The sequence below is a fragment of the Gopherus evgoodei genome, chromosome 11 (assembly GCF_007399415.2).
Source record: "Gopherus evgoodei ecotype Sinaloan lineage chromosome 11, rGopEvg1_v1.p, whole genome shotgun sequence".
Lineage (NCBI taxonomy): Eukaryota > Metazoa > Chordata > Testudines > Testudinidae > Gopherus > Gopherus evgoodei.
The window spans coordinates 62,305,595-62,325,667 of record NC_044332.1 but is presented as its reverse complement, the minus strand read 5'-3'; the positions used below and the strand labels follow the sequence as shown (position 1 = coordinate 62,325,667).

At 41.9% G+C, this 20,073-nt stretch overlaps 1 protein-coding gene and 1 long non-coding RNA gene across 15 annotated transcripts in view; one reads left to right on the top strand and one right to left on the bottom strand.

The window, feature by feature from the left end:
- Positions 1 to 20,073, top strand: part of R3HDM1 (R3H domain containing 1) — a 140,534-nt gene that overhangs the window by 66,327 nt on the left and 54,134 nt on the right. For 13 of the 14 annotated variants that reach the window (XM_030580295.1, XM_030580290.1, XM_030580289.1 and 10 more), the window contains 6 exons: positions 1,430 to 1,544; positions 4,353 to 4,431; positions 8,659 to 8,715; positions 8,797 to 8,937; positions 12,977 to 13,085; positions 13,197 to 13,292. In XM_030580295.1, coding sequence (XP_030436155.1) covers positions 1,430 to 1,544; positions 4,353 to 4,431; positions 8,659 to 8,715; positions 8,797 to 8,937; positions 12,977 to 13,085; positions 13,197 to 13,292 — 597 coding nt within the window. The remainder of the gene's footprint in view (positions 1 to 1,429; positions 1,545 to 4,352; positions 4,432 to 8,658; positions 8,716 to 8,796; positions 8,938 to 12,976; positions 13,086 to 13,196; positions 13,293 to 20,073) is intronic. The other variant, XM_030580286.1, reaches the window with a different exon arrangement.
- On the bottom strand, positions 908 to 19,947 carry LOC115659724. The gene is made up of 4 exons (XR_004002639.1): positions 19,841 to 19,947; positions 10,972 to 10,979; positions 7,637 to 7,639; positions 908 to 919 (listed from the first exon to the last, which is right to left on the bottom strand). It is a non-coding gene; the product is annotated as an uncharacterized LOC115659724 (long non-coding RNA).

Sequence of the window (20,073 nt, the reverse complement as noted above, 5' to 3'; positions counted from 1 at the left end):
TAATACCTTATCTAGACAAATGATGGCAAATGAACAGCTAATTTCTTCAAAAATTGGATGCTTTAGGATTGTATGCGACCTCCGGTAAATAAAGATCCTCATCAACTTCATAAAGAGAAGACTGTTTTATCTTAGTAATTTATTTGCCTACAAGTCCATCATAGTCTCTGAATAGGGTTGAGATTTTTCTCCTTTAAAGGACATTTTCCTTAGAATAATTATTTAAAAAAAAAAAAAAGTCAAGGACTATTTTATATGTTCACTCAGTGGCCTGGATTTTTTCACTGGATCACCATTTATGCTTGTTAATTCCAGAGGTTGTGGGTGAAAGCTGAGACCAGGCCCTGAATCCTTTTATGTCAAATTCAGGAGCTCTTGAGAACTCAGAAAGTGAGGATAAGTTTTAGGATACTTTACAAGCTGGGTAACTCAGATGATTTTTAACAGTGGAAGTGAACAATATCTCAATGTGTGTGAACAGACAAGCAAATGAAGAGCTCTGATGAGAAAGTTCTGTTTGAATTTCAGTGTGGATTCTGTTAAGGCAATATGCCTAGAGTAAATATCCTCACCACCGACAGATCAAAGCGCACAAAGCTTTACCTAGGGAATAAAAACTAAACATAGATTTTTCTGTAACTTTCCAGGCAAGTGGGTCATACTTCATTAGACTCTTCAGCCTTTGAGGCACAGGAAGCTTTCCATCACAGTCCTGGGGAATCAATGGTGGTAGAAGAAATGCATCCATTCAGATGGGGTATTCCTTTTTACCATTCTCCATTGTTAAGGCTACGATTTAGTCACGGGTATTTTTAGTAAATAGTCAGGTTACAGGCAGTAAACAAAAATTCATGGCCTGTGACCCATCTGTCACTTTTACTATATACCCTGAGTAAAACTTGGGCCGGGGGTGTGTCTGCTCCGGGGTGCCATGGGTGCTGAGGGAGGGCAACTTGGTGAAATTGGAAAGCTGGTCCCCCTTCAAACCTACTTGTTCAAGAAGTTTTTGTCATTGGTGTTGTGCTATGAAGGCTTACTTAGCATTCTCACTGTGGTTGCTTGGTGGAGGGAATGAAAACTGGCAATGAGGAGCCTATTTGTCAACTGAGTGATTCACTGTTTAAAAAATTGGCCTATGCTTTATTTTTCTTGAGCACCTAGAACACTTTAATATAATCGTGAAATGGGATATGTCCTTGATGTGTATGTGCTATAAAATATTTAAATGCGTCTACTTTCCATATTTTCTCTATACATTTTGATAACAGTTTTTGTTTGAAGTGAGTTCTCTGATTCTAAGAGGATCTGAAAACTGTTATTACACTGGTTCCTTTTCCATTATCAATGAACATGTTACAAAGCAATTTTCTGGTACATCCATACTTCACTTAAAATAGTTTCCATTATGACTGATCTTACTTTTCAACAGGAGAAAATTCAGATCCAGTTAACGCAGTCTTTTGAGAAAGAAGAAAAGCCCACCAAAGATGAAACAGAAAAGGAAAAATCCAGTGATAAATTGTCCAGAAAAATGTTATCAAGAGGTTTGTTATCACTCTGCTTTTAAATTCTATTTTAAGTAAACTATCCATGACGTAGATGTCCATATTAATAACCTTGAGTGACTTTGATGGAATAATTACTGTGAATAATTCTGCTGTGCTGAAAGTCAAATGCATGTCGTTTTTCAGCAAAGACTTCAGGCCTGATTCTTCTTTGGAACCTCAACCCAGGGTCCACTTGTGCATGTGCAGTTTCTATGTGTAAACACAACATGCACAACTTTTGATGAACTAACATTTGCACTTGGGTGAACATCAGATCCCCTCTCCTTAATTTTTCATGGTGGTGGTTGAAAAATGGGTGGAATTTACTTTCTTCAATTTAGAGAGAGAGAAAACTGATAAGCCTAAATGTTACCTACTCTTTCAGTATGTGGTTTGTGGACAGTGTAATTCTTTGTGTTTGGAAACCAATGCTTAAATATCATTCATGCCAAAATCCCAATATTAAGAGGATAGTATGCGTACATAATAGGTGGAGGGAAAATTCAGTGAGAAAAGAATTTGATTTTAACCTTCTAAGATGTAATTGAAAACATACCTCATTTTTTAAAAATAAGGGGAGGGAGGGAATCTCTTATTCGGGCTTGAGGAAGGGAATCTATTTCAGGAGGTACCATCTCTTGGGGTGCTTCCCAGTTTGAAGGGGAGAGTGCATGCTACAGCAGACATACTTCCCTCTCTGATGCAGGGTGGCATGAAGATGGTGAGTCTGTTGCCTGCCCTTATCCCCACATACCTTTTGGGATAGTTGATTCTAAAGGGGCTGTACAAGGGAGCAGTCCTTGTGCACCCAGGAGTTTGGGGGCTGAGATTGAGCCTGGGCTTTGTATGGGAGAAGCAAATGGGAGAGGAGGAGTCCCATTATACTACTCTTTCTCCATGAGAAGCCAGTATTCTTGCAGAAATGTATAAGTGCTTTTTGAGAGGTCCCTAAAAGGAGAAAGATTTCTAAGTTCTTCAGAATGAAGATGGGAGTGGGTCAATAGCAGGAGTAAAAACATCCTGAACATTGACAGTGTTGTGGATTGGTTTGTTAAGGCCGAGCTATTCTTTTCAATTTACCAAAAACTTAAAGGATAACTGAGATAGCAGATATGCAAAAAAAAATACAAATTTGTTCCCCTCCCTGGTGCACAACACTTTATTAAATGGCAAAACTTTGAGTATATATGTTAGCAGCTGGATAATTCTGAGATTTTAGGTCAGCTTTTGTTCAAATAAAGTACCCCAAAACACTTATCCAGACATCTTGAATCAAATAAATTGTGCTGCAGTGTCATAAAACCAATATTTTTTTTAAATGAAATTTTTAGTACTTATATTTACAATGTACTTCAAACCCGTAGCAGCCTTCCTTGTGTCATTTCAGTGCCTCTTTTCCTTGTTGGAAATCAGAAGTTCACACAAATTAAAATAGTTGGGATACAGGAATTAACTGAGATTTTTTTGTCCTCAAATCTTGAAATCAAGTTTTGGGTGGAGAAAGCCACACCATGATGTTCTTTTAACCCAACCAGTGTGTTTATCCTTTAATATGTTCCGTAAACAAATCATGAAAGAAATTTATTCTCATCAAAATGATGATAGGGAATTAAGGGCAGAGTAATAGACTTAAAACTGTTGCCTATCTCTACTATTCTGTTTTGTTACATGTCATTTGGTAGTTGAAGCACTTTAACTTGTAAAGTGTGCTGAAAATAGAAACTTGCCTAATATTAGAGTTTGGTTACCCATTGATGATTACTAAATTGTTATAGTTTAAAAACTGATAATTAAACAAATTTACCAAAGTTACTAAAATAAAGAGCACATCATTTTTCAGCTTTATAAATGTTTTGCCAGGAATGCTGCTGGAAACTTGGCATCTTGTTTTCAAGAGCAATTGAGAGCAGGCTGGATTAAGGCAATCCAGGACTGACCAGCAGGGGCAGCTGGAGCTTAGGCACAAGTCTGTGCTACTCTTAATTTGGGAATGGGTTAGAGCTTCAGCATATCTTTTTAAGAAGAGAGCCCTAAGAATTAGAACACTAGGAGGTGCTCAGATATTTTTGTGATGGGTGCCAATACATAGTTCAAAGGTAAATAAAATTTCTTTGTGCATCACCTATTCTGAGGCACAAAGCATAGGCACCCAAGCTAATAGGGATTGAAAACAGCAGGAGCCAGAAGAGGCACTACGTAACCTGAAATGTTTGCTCTTGTGAGGAGATATTTGGAAGTTGTTGAAGAGAAGTCACAGAAGGCATCTCTTGAATGTGTAATTCCACTGAAGGATAGGTACACCAAACGGGAGCTTGTAGCAATACATGATAAATCATGCATCACAAAGGTTAGACTTGTACTTTTTAAAGTATTGCATGTCACCTAGAGCATATCTATAATGCTTGAAAATATGCCGTTACCTCTGCTGACTGACAAAAGTAGTTATAAAACCTACGATTCAACATTGGATCTGCAAAATGAGACTTTGTTGCTCGTATGTCATTTCCTTAGCTACTGTAGAGACAAGATGAGTCTTTCATTGGACCATCTTCTTTTGGTCAGAAAAACAAGCTTTTGAGCTACACAGAGCTGCTCTTAGCCATTGTGAGGCTGTTTACCAAATTATTAATGGTATCTGTTGATCAGCTAATGCGCGATATATGCATCTCAATCTTAGATTTACCAGATTCCGAGTTTTACTTATTCAATCCCTTATATGAACAGCACCTTAAAAATGTAATAAGAACCATGTTCAGAGAATGAGCACATGATCTTTTCAATAACATCATGTTACATTTTTTGTAGATTCCAGCCAAGAGTACACAGATTCAACTGGCATAGATCTACATGAATTTTTAGTAAATACACTAAAAAATAATCCCAGGTAAATTAAATTAAAATGTTTTGCATTAACTTAATTTTTCTATCTTTTTGTTTTTAATTAATCTGCTGCATGTTGAGAGCTTTCACTGGAAATACGTTAGCTTGCAAAGGTCTTAAACGTGATCTTGTATAGTTGATGTGGAGTGTTTAAACATTTTAAAAGGCTGACTCCCCCGTACCCTAACTGACCTGACCTGGGCCCTACACTTATCCATGTTATGAGTTCAATAGGACTACTCATGTTTACAAATTTACTGATAAGTGTTTGCAGGATCAGCATCCTTATGTAATAGTTTTACTTGGCTATGCAAAAATATGGTATGTTGCAATAATTAATTGGGTGTTGAATAGCGGGGTCCTGAGGTTTGTTCTTTTTCAATATGTAACACACCTTCAGATGTAGTTATAGTAAGAAAAGCATCTCTCAAACTCACTCATTGGTGGTGTCAATATGGGCCAAACCCTTCCTCAAGTTATATGAGTGTGAATTCCAATGACTTCAGAGGGAGCTTTATCTGTGGAACCGAGAGGAGGAATTGTGTCCCTTTGTGTCTACAAAATGTGTGTGCTGAGTTTACAACCCCACTTCTTCTTATCAATGCCACATAACTCATATAACTACTTTTTTTTTTTCTGCTTTGCACATCAAGAAACAAATCCTTCCCTAACCTCTTTGGACCCCAGGGTGTGTCTGGCAATAGATTTGACATGGTTCTACTGTGCAGGGGTGAGCAGGATTTAGGAGTACCAACAAAACTATTTGAGGTTACAGGGAGGAGTGGGGCAACAGGATCCACTGTACATCTTCTGGTTATTCCTCATAAGAAAGAAGAGGTCTCAGGGCCCAGGACAAACATGCTAGGCAAAATAAGCCTTCCAAGAACAGCTTTGCTATCACTCTTCAGTCTGTTGGGGGATACTCTAATGCACAACCAACACATTAAGTCTGGTATCTGAGGAATGGATTCTTATTCCAGAATTGTTTTAGTTGGTGGTGGTGGTGGTGATTTAAAAAAATAATTTTTTTAAATAAATCAACAAATACCACCTGAGTTTTGGGGTACCAGGTTGAGCCTGTATTACCCTCAGTAGGAAAAAATCTAAGTTAACTCAAGGACAGAGTGAAATTTGTATACCAGTTGTGGAAGAGAGTGGTATGTGGAATGCAAGGTGTCACTTTTTATGTTATTTCCTGACAGTAACTGCACTTCAACGGCAATGGGAGTTATATGTGAATATTAAAAGCAAAATAGATCCCTGGTGCTAGAAGCAGTCTGGCAAATTTTATAGTAAAGCATCAGAATGTACTCAACATTTTAATGTCTTCAGTTTCATATAATTGTAAAATTTATACAGTGTTTCTGAAAACATATTTTTAAAAAAGCTTTAAATGTCAGGACTTGATTTTTCTACTCTTCTTTTCAAACTGTCAAACGTTCTCCCTTTTTGTGGACTTCTGTCTTATCTAACTTATACAAAGCCCATCCCCAGGGTACAAGAGCTCCAAATTCATAAGCCTTGTTGTTACTGGGATAAGAATACTGCTGTAGCTATGGCTGGCTTGATTGGTGTGAATAATGTTTTGCCCCCTGAGAGCCAAGCTGTATTATACAGCCATGTTTCAGTAGTTCTTATCATGATGCTGATCCAAGTGATCTAAGGGCCACAGTTTTCACTGAAACAGTTGTTTTTGTATCGTTTCTCTTTTAAAGCTACACTAGCTTTGTTAGTGACGGATTTTATATTTATAAATGAAAAAGTTTAATTAATCATGAGCAGTTGTGAATTTAGAAACCATTTAAGATGCTGCTGCTGAGATGCACTTTTTGTCCTCCCTCTCCTCCAAAAACCTTTTTTTTTCACCATCCTTTCCAGTTTAGGTAACTTTTTAAACTTACATCCTCAGTATCTAACAAGAGACAAGAAGTGAATACAACAAACTGGAGGGGATTACAAGGAAAGAATGAAATAGTACTGGTTAGCATGAGAGACAGTAGTCGCTGTGCATGAGCTGCTTAGCTGTTGTCACGACTTGAAGCTTTTGTTAAGGCAAATGAAGACTGTAAAGAGAGTGCAAATTTGTAACAGTAAGGCCTGCTCTACACTGGGCAGGCAGGGGGGAGAGGATGGATCGATCTAAGATACACAACTTCAGCTACGAGACTAGCATAGCTGAAGTCGACATATCTTAGATCAACTTACCTCCCGTCCTCATGGCGCGGGATTGATGGCCACGGCTCCCCTGTCGACTCCACTTCCACCTCTCGCCCTGGTGGAGTTCTGGAGTCAATAGGGAGCGCATTTGGGGATTAATTTATCGCTTCTAGACAAGACTCGATAAATTGATCCCCGATAGATTGATTACTATCCGGCGGGTAGTGTGGACATACCCTTAGAGTAATTAAGCATTAAAACAATGGGAATGTGATAGCTGGGAATGTGATGGCTTCTCCATCCCTCTAAGTCTTTAAATTAAAACTGGATATCTTTCAAAACAATGTGCCGGTTCAACCAGAAGTTAAGGGCTTGATGCAGGAGTTATGAGGTGAAATTTTGTGGCCTGGATTTTGCAGGGGATTGGACTAAATGATTGTAATTATTTCTTTTGGTCTTAAAATCTAAGCATCCATGAAATTTTTAACAGAATTTAGTGCTGCTGAAAGATGACAGGTTACATGAAAATGTAGTACTGGCAGCAGCAGATCAAGCCTCCCCTTGCTCCTCTATCAGCTTGTCTCAGTCTTGACCTGGATGACTTGCTTTTAGGAGTGTAAGTTCAGTAAGTTTTCCATTCCCATTAATTCCTTGGTCCCTTTACTGAGGCTTCAAATAAAGGTTCTAATTAATGTCAGTTACATTCATAATTGTGGTAATGGTGACACTAAGGACTGTATTGAAACTCATGTTATGTAAGTTACAAGCAGCCATCAGATAACTACTTTCACTGGATGCCTGGGCCATATTTGAAAAAAAATATGAAAATGACGTATTTTATTTTTTATACATGGTTTTATGTTCATAGTTATGAATTTGAAGAAGAAATTGAGAATGAAGATCTGCAGTTGTCAAAAATAACAAAAAGTGACATATTTTCATTAAAGAATGTTTTATAATCATATTTTTAAAACTCTTCATGTATTGTTATCTATAGGGAGCTATGAAAAGGGCAAAGAAATTCAAGTGTGTATATATATTTTGTAACATACTCTCTTGTTTTATTTTGGTCCTGTATAGAAGACACCAGTGTCTAAGTTACAGGGAGAAATTGAGCATTTTGGGTGGTCAGCGTTTTCAATGTTGTGGGCTGGATGGAAATTTTGGGGCACCTTGGTGAGCCACGTGCAGAAATATAGTTCTAGATTCTAGAATCAGATAACTGTTTAGAATTTAGCCATTAAGGCATTAAGGGGGCTAAAAAGTATACAGTTCAATTAAATAAGAGAATAGAACACCTCTTACTTGAACCTTGAATGACATATCAAGGCAAGGACCCTCCCAGAAATTTTTCTAATGGTATGCATTCCCCTCCCCTTCCTACCTCAGGGAAGAGACGGGCAGTTTGCCCTGCTGTGGCCAGTGTGTTTGCTGAGACCCTTTGGCCTGTGCAGGAGTGAAGAGTTCCCCCCCACACACACATTTTAGAGTAGGGGGTGCCAGCTGCACTGACCATAGGAGGGGCAGAGACAGCGGACCAGCCCCCATTCTCTTTCCCACACTCCATCCCCACCTCCTTCTTGGCTTGCTCAGAGGCTGCAGAGACCCAGCAACTTCTGATTTCCCTCCTGGCCATGCCCAATACAGCAATATGGACAGCCCTATGGCCAGTGACCCATCTCCTGCACAGGAGGTAACTGTCTTTTGTGCCATGCCCATTTGGGAGTCCTGCTTACCCATATCAGCCAGCAGGGACCACAATGGTAGTGACTTAAAGCCATTTTATTCTTTTCACTTGAGCACATCATCTCAATGACTGTTCTTTCTGCTGACTCTCATGGGAAGAGAGAGATTGAGAGGGCTCTTTTTGTATTCTGGTTTCTTACAAGACAGAACAATTCTACTCTAAAAATCCACACACACACACTAGCAAATTAGATACCTTATGGTCCTCCTGGGAAACTGCCATCACTGCCTGGTCATTAGGGGAACGGATGTTATCTATGCATGTTTAAAATTCATGTATTTGCAATTCTGGAGTGTTTCCTATATGAATGTTGTATTTTATTTTCAGGGACAGAATGATGCTGCTGAAATTAGAACAGGAAATTTTAGATTTCATTGGTAATGAGTAAGTGCTGCAATTTTAACAAAAAAAAATTATTCAGAAGTATTTTTGTTGTTTCGTAAAACGAGTACTTTTCTATTCCAGAATTCCACGCAAAAAGTTTCCCCCCATGACATCTTACCATAGAATGCTGTTGCACAGGGTAGCTGCTTACTTTGGATTGGAACATAATGTGGACCAGAGTGGGAAGTCAGTGATAATAAACAAAACTAGCAATACGAGAATGTAAGTTGTCATAATTTTGAAATAATTCTTTGAATTTTGGTGCGTGGATTTAATCTCAAGGCCAATTTAGACAATGATACCAAATCTGCAGCCTCAGGAGTCAGTCAACATTTGGGAGCTCACTCTCCCAAGGATGGGCGCCAGTGAGATCTTTGTTGTTCATTTGGTGCTATGTGATGTGGAATATGAAAGTCCATATTAAAGGTGTCATGTTAATAAGATCCTTAGCTCTTGGTGAGATCAGAGTATGTATTGCAGCCCTGGATGGGTCACATCACAGGCTCTGTCTTTGTATTTAAAAAAAAACAACAAAACCATTAATTCTGTAACTCTATTCAGAAACGCACACTACTAGTTCTAGATACATTCCTTGTTGCTTCTCTGTGGAAATAAGCGGCGGCCCCTGAACTAGAACAATAGGACAGCTTGTGGCAAGTGAAGTGATAAGGAGTCTCACTGAATTTTGGTTTCTATTATGTGGAGGCCCACTTAATAGGGGAGTGGGGTTGGGAAGGGAAGGTTTCCAGCTTTGCTTGAACTGGCCTTATTTACTTTACTGTTTGCATTTTTTAATTATAACTTTTAAGTCATTTTTTCTCTCAAATGTTCTTGAATTTGATTAAAATTTTTAGTGTTTTGATTGTGTTCAGAATTTAAGAAGCCAGATTTAAAGAACAATTGGACAACTTTGAAAACGGCTTTCAGTAATAATATCTTAAATGTATATATTAACGTTCATCCCACTGTTATATAATTAATATATATAGCTGGTGGAAAGTAGAAACCAAATTGGCAATCACAGCTATACAACTGTGGGGGTTGGGACATTCTTGCCAAAGACACAGGGCAAACCCCTATTACATACGGAGACATGGGTGTGACATTCCCCTGGTGTTATCTGGACCAGAATCTGCTAGGTCACTCCAATCCTCGACTCTGGGAGCCAGCCTTACCCTTTTTGCTGTGAGAATCCCTACTACCGGGCTGTTCACGCACAGCTTATAACATGTAACCTGCTCCCAGTTACGTGAGTGAGCACTTTTGGCCAGCCACTGCTTGGATTGTGCAGCCGAATGACACTAGCCAATATCTCCAGTCACAGACATAACCCGAGGAACCTCTGTCTTGCAGTGTCTAGTTATGCCCGCTTGACACTGCAGGCTTATATGAGTTCATCAATTTAACAAAGAAATTGATATGTACCAGGCTTGTTATCCCAAGGGGAATCTCTTGACACGCTTCAAACCAAACACTCCTTCAGGTAGAATAAATAAACAATTTTTTTAACTACCAAAAGAGAGATTTTAAGCGATTATAAGTCAAAGCACAACAAATCAGATTTGGTCAAATGAAATAAAAGCAAAACACATTATAAGCTGATCTTAACACTTTCAGTGCCCTTACAAACTTAGATGCTTCTCATCAGAGGCTGGCTGGTTGCCCTTCAGCCAGGCTCCCCCTTTGATCAGCGCTTCAGTCGCTTGGTGGTGGTGTCTGTAGGTGGAGGAGGAAGAGCATGGCAAATGTCTCTCCCTTTTATCATGTTCTTTTTTCCCTCTGGGCTTTGCCCTTGCCCCCCCCTTCAGGGTCAGGTGAACATTACCTCATCGTAGTCCCAGAGTGACTAGGGGAAAGGGGGAGTAACTCGAGAGTCAAACAAATCCTTTGTTGCTGCCTAGGCCAGTGTCCTTTGTTCCTGTGAGGCTGGGCTGGGTTTGTCCCATACATGCCCTGATGAGATGTGAACTGCCCCTCTGTTCCTGCAGAGTTTTGCCTGGGCTTGTTTTAAGCCATCAGGACACATTTTCAGCCTCATAATTATATACATGAAATCACAACATATAACATTACTATAACAATGATCAGTGCATTATGAGCCTTCCAAAGACACCCGACATGACAAACTTTGCGTTGGATGCCACACAATCATATTATAAGGATGAAAATGGGGGTGCAGGGTGTTTCCCCGAGACAGTGTGTCACAATGGGATCATGAGATCAATATCCACACGCAGTATGTTTCATCCAAAAGACCTGTCTGTCTTCTACACATATGTCCGCGCATATGCGCACACAACCTGTGTAAGAAAGATGAAGTCTGATTTAACCCTGCTGATACGTTTTTAAACTCTGTAGCTTTAGAAAGTCTAGGCCCATTTGAAAGCCAAGATTTACAACGCAAAGCTATTCTCTCTGAACCATTCTGCTAATATATTTCTTTTGTACTTTTTAGTTGTTATTATTACTCAGTATATTTGCATGGAACAGGATCTTTGAGAGAGGCATGTTCTAGTGGTTTGGGCACAAATCGAGGAGCTGGGAGGGCCTGAGTTCTATTCCCAGTGCGAACACGGATTCCCTCTGATTTTTGGGCCACAAAATAATCTAATCCATTTACCTCAATTTTGTAATCTGTAAAATGGGACTAGTAACACTGATGGACATTAGGTTTAACCAATCAATGTTTGTAGGGTACTTTGAAGATGGAAAGTATATATAAATTTTGAGGTACTAAATATTTTTACTATTTGAATCCATTTGGTTTTGCTATAAATTCCCTACCTGAACTTATACTTTCATATTTCTCAAATCAGGCATTTCCATGCCCACAGAGTCTGATGTCTCAGACCAGGGATTATGATTACTTGAAGTGGGGAATAAATAGCAGTAGTGAAAGAACTCTTAACTGCAAACTGGAATGTTTCTTTTTAAAAACAAAACCACCACCCAACAATTTTGTGAATAGTCTCTGGAAGCCCTAATAAACGCAATTACTAATTAGCAGGCATTTCATCTAACCTATAGACAGTAGGATGATTTTTTAAGGTTTTCAGTATTCTTATTTTAAATCACTTGGGATATAAAATAAGAATTTAGAAAGAAAATCTTGGAGATCTGCTCCATATTGAATAAAACCAAACTTACCTTTTCCTCATAGGCAGATTCCCCGCTCCAGCGTCGATCAGTGGTGTTACTGATATCAACAACCCAGTCCACACTGGGACGTCTCAGTGGAGTGGGAAGTTGGTGATTGCAGGGCAGTAAATTCAGGGACCTTTAAAAGAAAGAGGTAAGACAGTCTAAAGGTTCTCTGAAATGCCTGCTAAGTATGTTTGGGCATCCAGCAACCATTTAGTTACCTTTGGTTAAAAGGTACCGCAGTTCACATGATAAAGGAAAAAAAATCCTGCTTTTATACAAATACTCTGAGTAATAACTAAAAAAAAAAACGAAATACAGACCATATATATGTATACTCTTCAATAGCCAAATTCCTTCCGGTTGTCTGAGAACTGATTGAGCAACTGTAAATAATTTAGCATAACTGCCATTGTTGTCAGTAGTTTTTGGTACCTAACAGTAGTTTGGAAGGGGTCTCATGATCCATTCATAAGGCAGTTGGATTTTAAAAAAAAACTTATGAACTCTAGCTTCCTGCATTCTTGCAAGACTTCTGCTTGCATGCATGACTGCATTCTTCCTCCTCCTGGCTTTTTCTATTGTTTATTTTACTAGTTGCATTTGTTTTCCATCACTCCCATCTCCTTATGGTTTTATTTCCCTTGAAATACGTTTTGTGGTTACTGTTTAAACAGTAAACACTTATCATTCAGTCTCATGCACATCCTAAATTCCCTTGCATTGCTACAGCTATGGATTATGAGAAACGTCTGAGTCCTCAGTGAAACCTACTTGCTTGCTACTTTCATCGGGAATTGAAAACATACTTTGAAGGAATAGGTCTGTTTTAGAAAAAGGTTGTGTGTGCCTCATGACAGCAAGAGTTGTCAGGTTACAGAAACATTTTATACTTTCGATATTTTTTCAGTTTGCAGGTCAACAGCATATTATGAAACCCAACACTCCAGTCAAATTGTAATATTTTATATGTGATATTTCAATAGACTGTTTCTCAAACTATTGCACTTGGTGTCAGTGTCTCTCTTATATTGATATACAGTATATGGATTTATATATTTATAAAATTGTTCATCATTTTGTCTGAAATATAACTTTTTTTCTTAATCACTTTCATTAGACCTGATCAAAAGTTTTGTGAGCATATAAAGGATGAGAAATGTGAAGATTTTCAGAAACGGTACATCCTTAAAAGAGATAATTCTAGTTTAGACAAAGATGATAACCAGGTAAATGTATGGAACTTTATTTTTTTCATATTGATGCCTTATCTATAAATTCATGCCGTTTTCTTGTAGAAATTGGTATTTTACTTAATCACTTATTTAATTTTAATTTAGATGCGAATACGCTTAAAAGAAGACAGAAGAAGCAAATCTATAGAAGAACGAGAAGAAGAGTACCAGAGAGCTAGAGAACGAATATTTGCACAAGATGTAGGTATTAAATCAAAAGGAAATCTCACTGCATCTATCTCTTGGGAAAATTTTTTCAGTCTGACAATTGCATGCATACATGCAGGTACCCATAGTTCATATTTTAAAGGATTTTTCTTCTTCATGTAGATTTTCATCTATATACAGTAAAAAAAAAATAATAAAAATAAATAAATAAACAGTTCTGATGGTTTTGATGATCATTATGATAACGTCTGAGAAAGTAAAATATCCAACTCACTGTGCCAGAAGAGTATTAACTCTGCAGTGCTAACTGGAATTCAGCCTTGTTTGTCAGTAAAATAAGCATAAATAAAAAACATACAGGAAGGATATCTGTTTTAAGGTGCCTTTTTGCATTACCTGCACAAAAAAACAGATTATCATTCTAAAATGAGGAGAATAATCTTTGGTAGACTAGTTTTGCTGCTCCTATATGTATTGAAAAGTATTTTCTACTTTGTCCAACAGCAAAAGAGAACAAACTTTTTGTTAACAAGTTATTCTGACTTCTACAGTACTTACCAGAACATTTACTTATTTTAATTTGTATACTTTCCTTGTCCTCTGTATTATTCCTTTAGAGAGCAGTTAACCAAAACTAAGAAACGATCATTCAACCCAGAATGTTCAGTAGTAATGGTTCTTCAAGTGTCTGTCCAAATGTATTACTGTTGGTGTGCTTGTGTCATGCACTTAAGTTTGGATTCTTTTGGCCAACAGTGTATTTGGGCTGTGTCTGCACCCTGAGTGTCCTCTTGCCTCCCACCTGAGAGGGTAAAGGGGCAAATTGACTCCAACTGTCTCTCAGGCCTTGGCTGCACTGGAGAGTTGCAGCGTTGGTGGTGGGTTTACAGCGCTGCAACTTACTCACCGTCCACACTTGCAAGGCACATACAGCGCTGCATCTCCCTGGCTGCAGCGCTGGCTGTACTCCTGCTCTGCCTCGGGTATAAGGATTGCAGCGCTGGTGATGCAGCGCTGCTCCACAAATGTGGCCACCAAAAGCGCTGTAATTTGCCTCCAGGGTATTAGGAGGTATCCCAGAATGCCTGTTCAGCCACTCTGCTGTTTTGTTGTGAACTCCGGGCTCCCAGAGCTGCTTATCTAAAAAACAAACACAGCTCGTTTGCTCGAGCAGAGGCAGGCAGGGGAATTCCTTTGGAACGTTCACAGCTTGATAGTGTTTGCTTGAGGAGAGAAGCAACTCGGTGGGGGGAGTCCGTTTTGGAGCAGCTGCTTATCTAGTCTGAAAGCTATTTGCATTTAGTGAATAAGAGAGGGGTGGGAGAAGGGGTCGAAACTTTTAAAATGATTGAAAGTTGGTGCTGTGTATCTTCCAGTCCTTAGAACTTGCAAGGCAGGGAGCTGACACAGTGTCACCTCCAAAAATCCACTCTCTCTGTCTCCCCCACGCTCCCTGTCACACTCCACCCCATCCCCCTCTTTTGAAAAGCACGTTGCAGCCACTTGAACGCTGGGATAGCTGCCCATAGTGCACCACTCCCAACAGCGCTGCAAATGCTGCAAATGTGGCCACACTGCAGCGCTGATAGCTGTCAGCGTGGCCACACTGCAGTGCTTTCCCTACACAGCTGTACGAAGACTGCTGTAACTCCCAGCGCTGTACAGCTGTAAGTTAGGGTATGGCTACACTTACAGTTGTACAGCGCTGGGAGTTACAGATGTCTTTGTACAGCTGTGTAGGGAAAGCGCTGCAGTGTGGCCACACTGACAGCTGAAAGCGCTGCAGTGTGGCCACATTTGCAGCATTTGCAGTGCTGTTGGGAGTGGTGCATTGTGGGCAGCTATCCCACAGAGCACCTCGTCCCATTTTGGCGCTGTGGGTTGTGGGAAGGGGACGGAAGGGTGCGGGTCATTCCACTTCCTGTCCCAACGCCCTGTGGTGCATCGCTACACATCCCAGCAGTTTGGCGCCATTATGAGTCTGCAGCGTGATTTCTGTTAGAAATGGAGCCCGAGCTGCTGAGAACTTTGCTGATGAATGTCGCCAGCACATCACATTTGGCAGTTGAGCTATTCCTTCAGCTCCAAAGTGACAGTGAGGAGTCCGACAATGATATCAAGTTGCCTGACGTGCGTGACAATAAATTGCTTGTGGCAGTAACGGACATGCTCAGCACCGTGGAACGCCGCCTTTGGGCTCGGGAAACAAGCACTGAGTGGTGGGATCACATCGTCCTGCAAGCCTGGGATGACGAGCAGTAACTGCAGAACTTTCGGATGAGAAAAGCCACTTTCATGGGACATTGTGGATGGCTTTGCAGAAATGGGTTTCCCTAACTGTGGAGGGGCGATAGATGGGACGCATATTCCTATTCTGGCACCACCCCACCTGGCATCCGAGTACATTAATCGGAAGGGGTATTTCTCTGTGGTTCTCCAAGCGCTTGTGGATCACCGTGGGCGTTTCATTGACATTTACACAGGATGGCCTGGAAAGGTGCATGATGCACGCATCTTTCGGAACAGTGGCCTGTTCAGGAAGCTGCAGGCCGGGACTTTTTTCCCAAACAGCAAGATCACAGTAGGGGACGTCAAAATGCCCATTGTGATCCTTGGAGACCCCGCTTACCCGTTAATGCCATGGCTCATGAAACCGTATACAGGGAAGCTTGACAGGAGCAAGGACCGGTTCAGCTACAGGCTGAGCCAGTGCAGAATGACTGTGGAGTGTGCTTTTGGCCGTTTAAAAGGGTGCTGGAGATGTCTTTATGGGAAGCTAGACTTGGGGGAAAGCAGTATCCCTGCGGTTATATCTGCGTGCTGTACCCTCCATAATATTTGTGAAGGGAAGAGTGAAACATTCGGTGAGGAATGGACCTCTGAGGTTCAACACCTGGAGGCTGAATTTGCACAGCCAGAGAGCAGGGCTACTAGAGAGGCCCAACACAGGGCTACAAGGATTAGGGATGCCTTAAGGGAGCAATTTGAGGCTGAAAGCCAACAGTAATGTTTGGTGCCTTGCACGGGAGTGAAGTGCAGTGGTTACAATGATTTGCAGTGCCTGTTTTTCCCTTCGGGTACAGTATGTTTCACTTTCTGCAATAATAAAAACTGTTTTAAAAGCCAAGAAATCATTTATTCAAAATACAGTACATAAAAGGGTAGGGGGGTGGGGTGCTGAACTGTACAGTCAGAGGTTTGAATATGTCTTGCCTGGAGTGCTGTGCAGTCCCTGCTGCACTTCAGGATTAATATGCTGCATGGTGATGGGGATTGAGTGCATAGGGTAAGGGTCGTAGTTCTCTGGGCTGGTAGGTGAACCTATAAGTTTTGGGGGCAGCTGGTGGTGGTAAGAACCAGGATGCTGGAGAAGGGGGTTTTGAGCAAACAGGGGGGCACAAGGGAGAGAGCTTTGGGATGTGTGGGGGGGGGTTAGCATGGTAGTGATCTGCCTGCATGGCTACGAGTGACTGCATACAGTCCGTTTGGCGTGCCAGGAGGCTTATCAGCTGCTTTGTGCTTTTCTTGGTAGCCAATTCCTTTCTCCTGCTTTGTGTTTCCCTCCACTGACGCATTTTCTCTCTCCAGTCCTGCAGCCTCTTATTCTCTCTGGCATACTGATTCATAATTGCTTTCACCAAATCTTCTTTGCTTTTTCTTGGTTTTGTCCTCAAGTTCTGTAGTCTTCCAGCAGGCTGTGTGATAGGGCTGGAGGATTGAAGGACACTTAAAAAAAAAAAATAGAAACATTTATTACAGAGGCTGCATTGTTTATAATGACTGTGAAGGAGTTTGTAGACTATTTGTAGCATCATTTACACATAGCAAACATAGCACAGAGAGGTCACAGCAGCGAAGACATGGTGAGTAATGGGGAATGAGTGATTAATGAAGCCATGTTGCTGCCATGGCTCACCTGGGAAGGGGAGCTGCTTGAGTCAGGGCTCACTGGGGTTTCTGTGCATTGAGGAAAGCAGAGAGCAGCTAGGGGGAAAGTGCACTGAACACCACCCCCACATTTGCCACAGCAGTTACTCCTGAAAGCCATGTTGCTGCTGCAGCTCACCTGGGAAGGGAAGCTGCTTGAGGGCTTGTCTACATCAGAAAGTTGCAGCGCTGGTGAGGGAGTTACAGCGCTGCAACTTTGAAGGTGTACACATCTGCAGGGCATCACCAGCGCTGCAACTCCCTGTTTGCAGCGCTGGCCGTACTCCCGTTTTGTCTCGGGTGTAGAGGATCCAGCGCTGGTGATCCAATGTAGACACTTACCAGCGCTTTTCTTGACCTCCGTGGAAGGAGGAAGCCTCTGGTAATCAAGCTGGTCTCCTTCTCCGGCTTGCTCTCGTGTTCCCGGAACCCCGAGCAAGCAGGTCTCCTTCCCTGCGGTTTGCAGGGTGCTTCGGGGAACGCGAGAGCAAACTGCGGCGAAGCTGGTCTCCTTTCCCGGTTTGCTCTCTCGTTCCCGGAACCCCGAGCAAGCAGGTCTCCTTCCCTGCGGTTTGCAGGGTGGTTCGGGGAACGCGAGAGCAAACCGCGGCGAAGCTGGTCTCCTTTCCCGGTTTGCTCTCGCGTTCCCCGAACCCCCCTTGAAGCCGCCCAACAGCGCTGCAGTGTGGCCACATCTAACACCACTTGCAGCGCTGGTTGCTGTAAGTGTGGCCACCCTGCAGCGCTGGCCCTATACAGCTGTACTAATACAGCTGTAACAACCAGCGCTGCAAAATTTTAGATGTAGACATGGCCTGAGTCAGGGCTCACTGGAGTTTCTGTGCATTCAGGAAAGCAGAGAGCAGCTGGGGGGGGACCTGCACTGAGCAGTATCCCTACATTTTCCACAGGATTTTATCCTGCCAGATATCTTGCTGCTGCGGGTTACCTGGGAAGAGCAGGAGGGTCTTCTATAGCAATGTGGATTCCGCCCTGGTCCCTATGCAGCTTGCCTGTGTGCAGCAATGGTCCCTCCACCCCTCACGGCACAGTGGCGCGGACGCGTTAGCCTGACTGGGACAAGGACCACAGTGGCTTTCCCTATAAACTTGCGTAAGCGCATTGCCCACGCTCTGGCTGAAACTTTTGAAGAGATTACAGAGGCCGATTACCATGATGTGATAGACCACATCAATGGGCTATTCCACATCTAGGCATGCATGCAGGCAGCCATAACCCCCACCCTCCTCTCCCAAAACAGTTCCATCCTAAAAATAAAATCTGCTTACCAGGAACACGCTCCTCTGCTTCTTCTTCACCAACAAGTTCCAGCTGCTGCGACTGGCTAGCTTCCTCCTGGCTTGAGAAGAGCTCCTGGCTGCATGCCTCCTGGGACTCTGGGGTGTCTCCCACCACCTCAGTAGCCTCACTCTCGGTTTCCTCTACACCCTCCCCCTCTCCCTGCTCTGAACTGTCCATTGTGGTCCTCGGATTGGCAGTGGGGTCACCCCCAAGTATCGCATCCAGCTCCTTGTAAAAATGGCAGGTCGTGGGGGCAGCACCTGAGCGGCGGTTTCCCTCACAGGCTTTGCAGTAGGCACTCCACAGCTCCTTTACTTTAACCCTGCACTGCACCGCGTCCCGTTCATGGCCCCTTTCCAGCATGAACTTTGATATGTGGCCATAGGTGGTATAATTTCTACGGCTGGAGCGCAGCTGTGACTGCACGGCTTCCTCACTCCAAACACTGATGATGTCCTGCAGCTCGCAAGTGTTCCATGCTGGGGCTCGTTTGGGGCATGAAGGCATGGTCAGTGATTGATTGATTGCACTCCACACCTGGCTGAGCAAACAGGAAGGGGATTTTTAAAATTCCCAGGGCATTTAAAGGGCAGGTCACCTGAGCCCAGGGCAGTGGAGTGTGAAACGATGAGCAGAGTGGCTGAAAAGGTATGCTGGGATACTTCCTAATATCCTGGAGGCCAATAAAAGCGCTTTTGCTGGCCACACTTGATGAGCAGTGCTGCATCACCAGCGCTGGAATCGTTACATCCCAAGCAGACCAGGTGTACAGCCAGCGCTGCAGCCAGGGAGTTGCAGCGCTGGATGTGCTTTGCAAGTGTGGACACAGAGTAACTTGCAGCACTGTAATCCCATCACCAGCGCTGCAACTCTCAAGTGTAGCCAAGCCCTTGGCCATGGCCTCAGTTCCTTTTGACCACCCAAGGCCATGCTTCAGAACTTCGGCAGTGTGTGTGTGAGCCTCTCAGTCGCTGTGCAGTCCCTTTCTATTGTTTATATGTAAATAAGAATGCCTGAGATAGATAATTGTTAGGCTTAAATTTTTTTACATATTGTTTCCTTGCCTTTGGATTCACTTGAATAGTCATTAATATATTTCAGTATTGACAAAATAAATATATCAAATATCTTGAAACTGTGATATTTTTCTCAATAGTCCATAATCTTTCCACACTATCACGTAAGTAGATAATGGTTGCATAGTGCAGGTGAGTGAAAAGGGTGGGAGATCATAATTTGGCTTTTCAGATCACTGCATCCCTTTATGGTATCTGTCTGACTTTAGGGAGCCATATCGAACTAATATTTATACATTTTACACTTGCAGAGCTCAAAAATAGTTATTTGAAAACTATAGAGTCTCCCCCCCTCGTGTTTGTGCTTCCTTGTGTGAGAGGCTACATTAACAACAATGTGTTAACCTTTGAGGGCTCAGCTGAGTGCTAGTTCATTATTTAGCAGCAAGACATTCCCTGGGAAATATCCCTCCCTCTTCCACACTCTAACTTCACCACCTCAACCAAGCTTCACAATCATCAGTAACAGTGAACAGTATTAAATTGTTTATTTTAAACATATAGTGTGT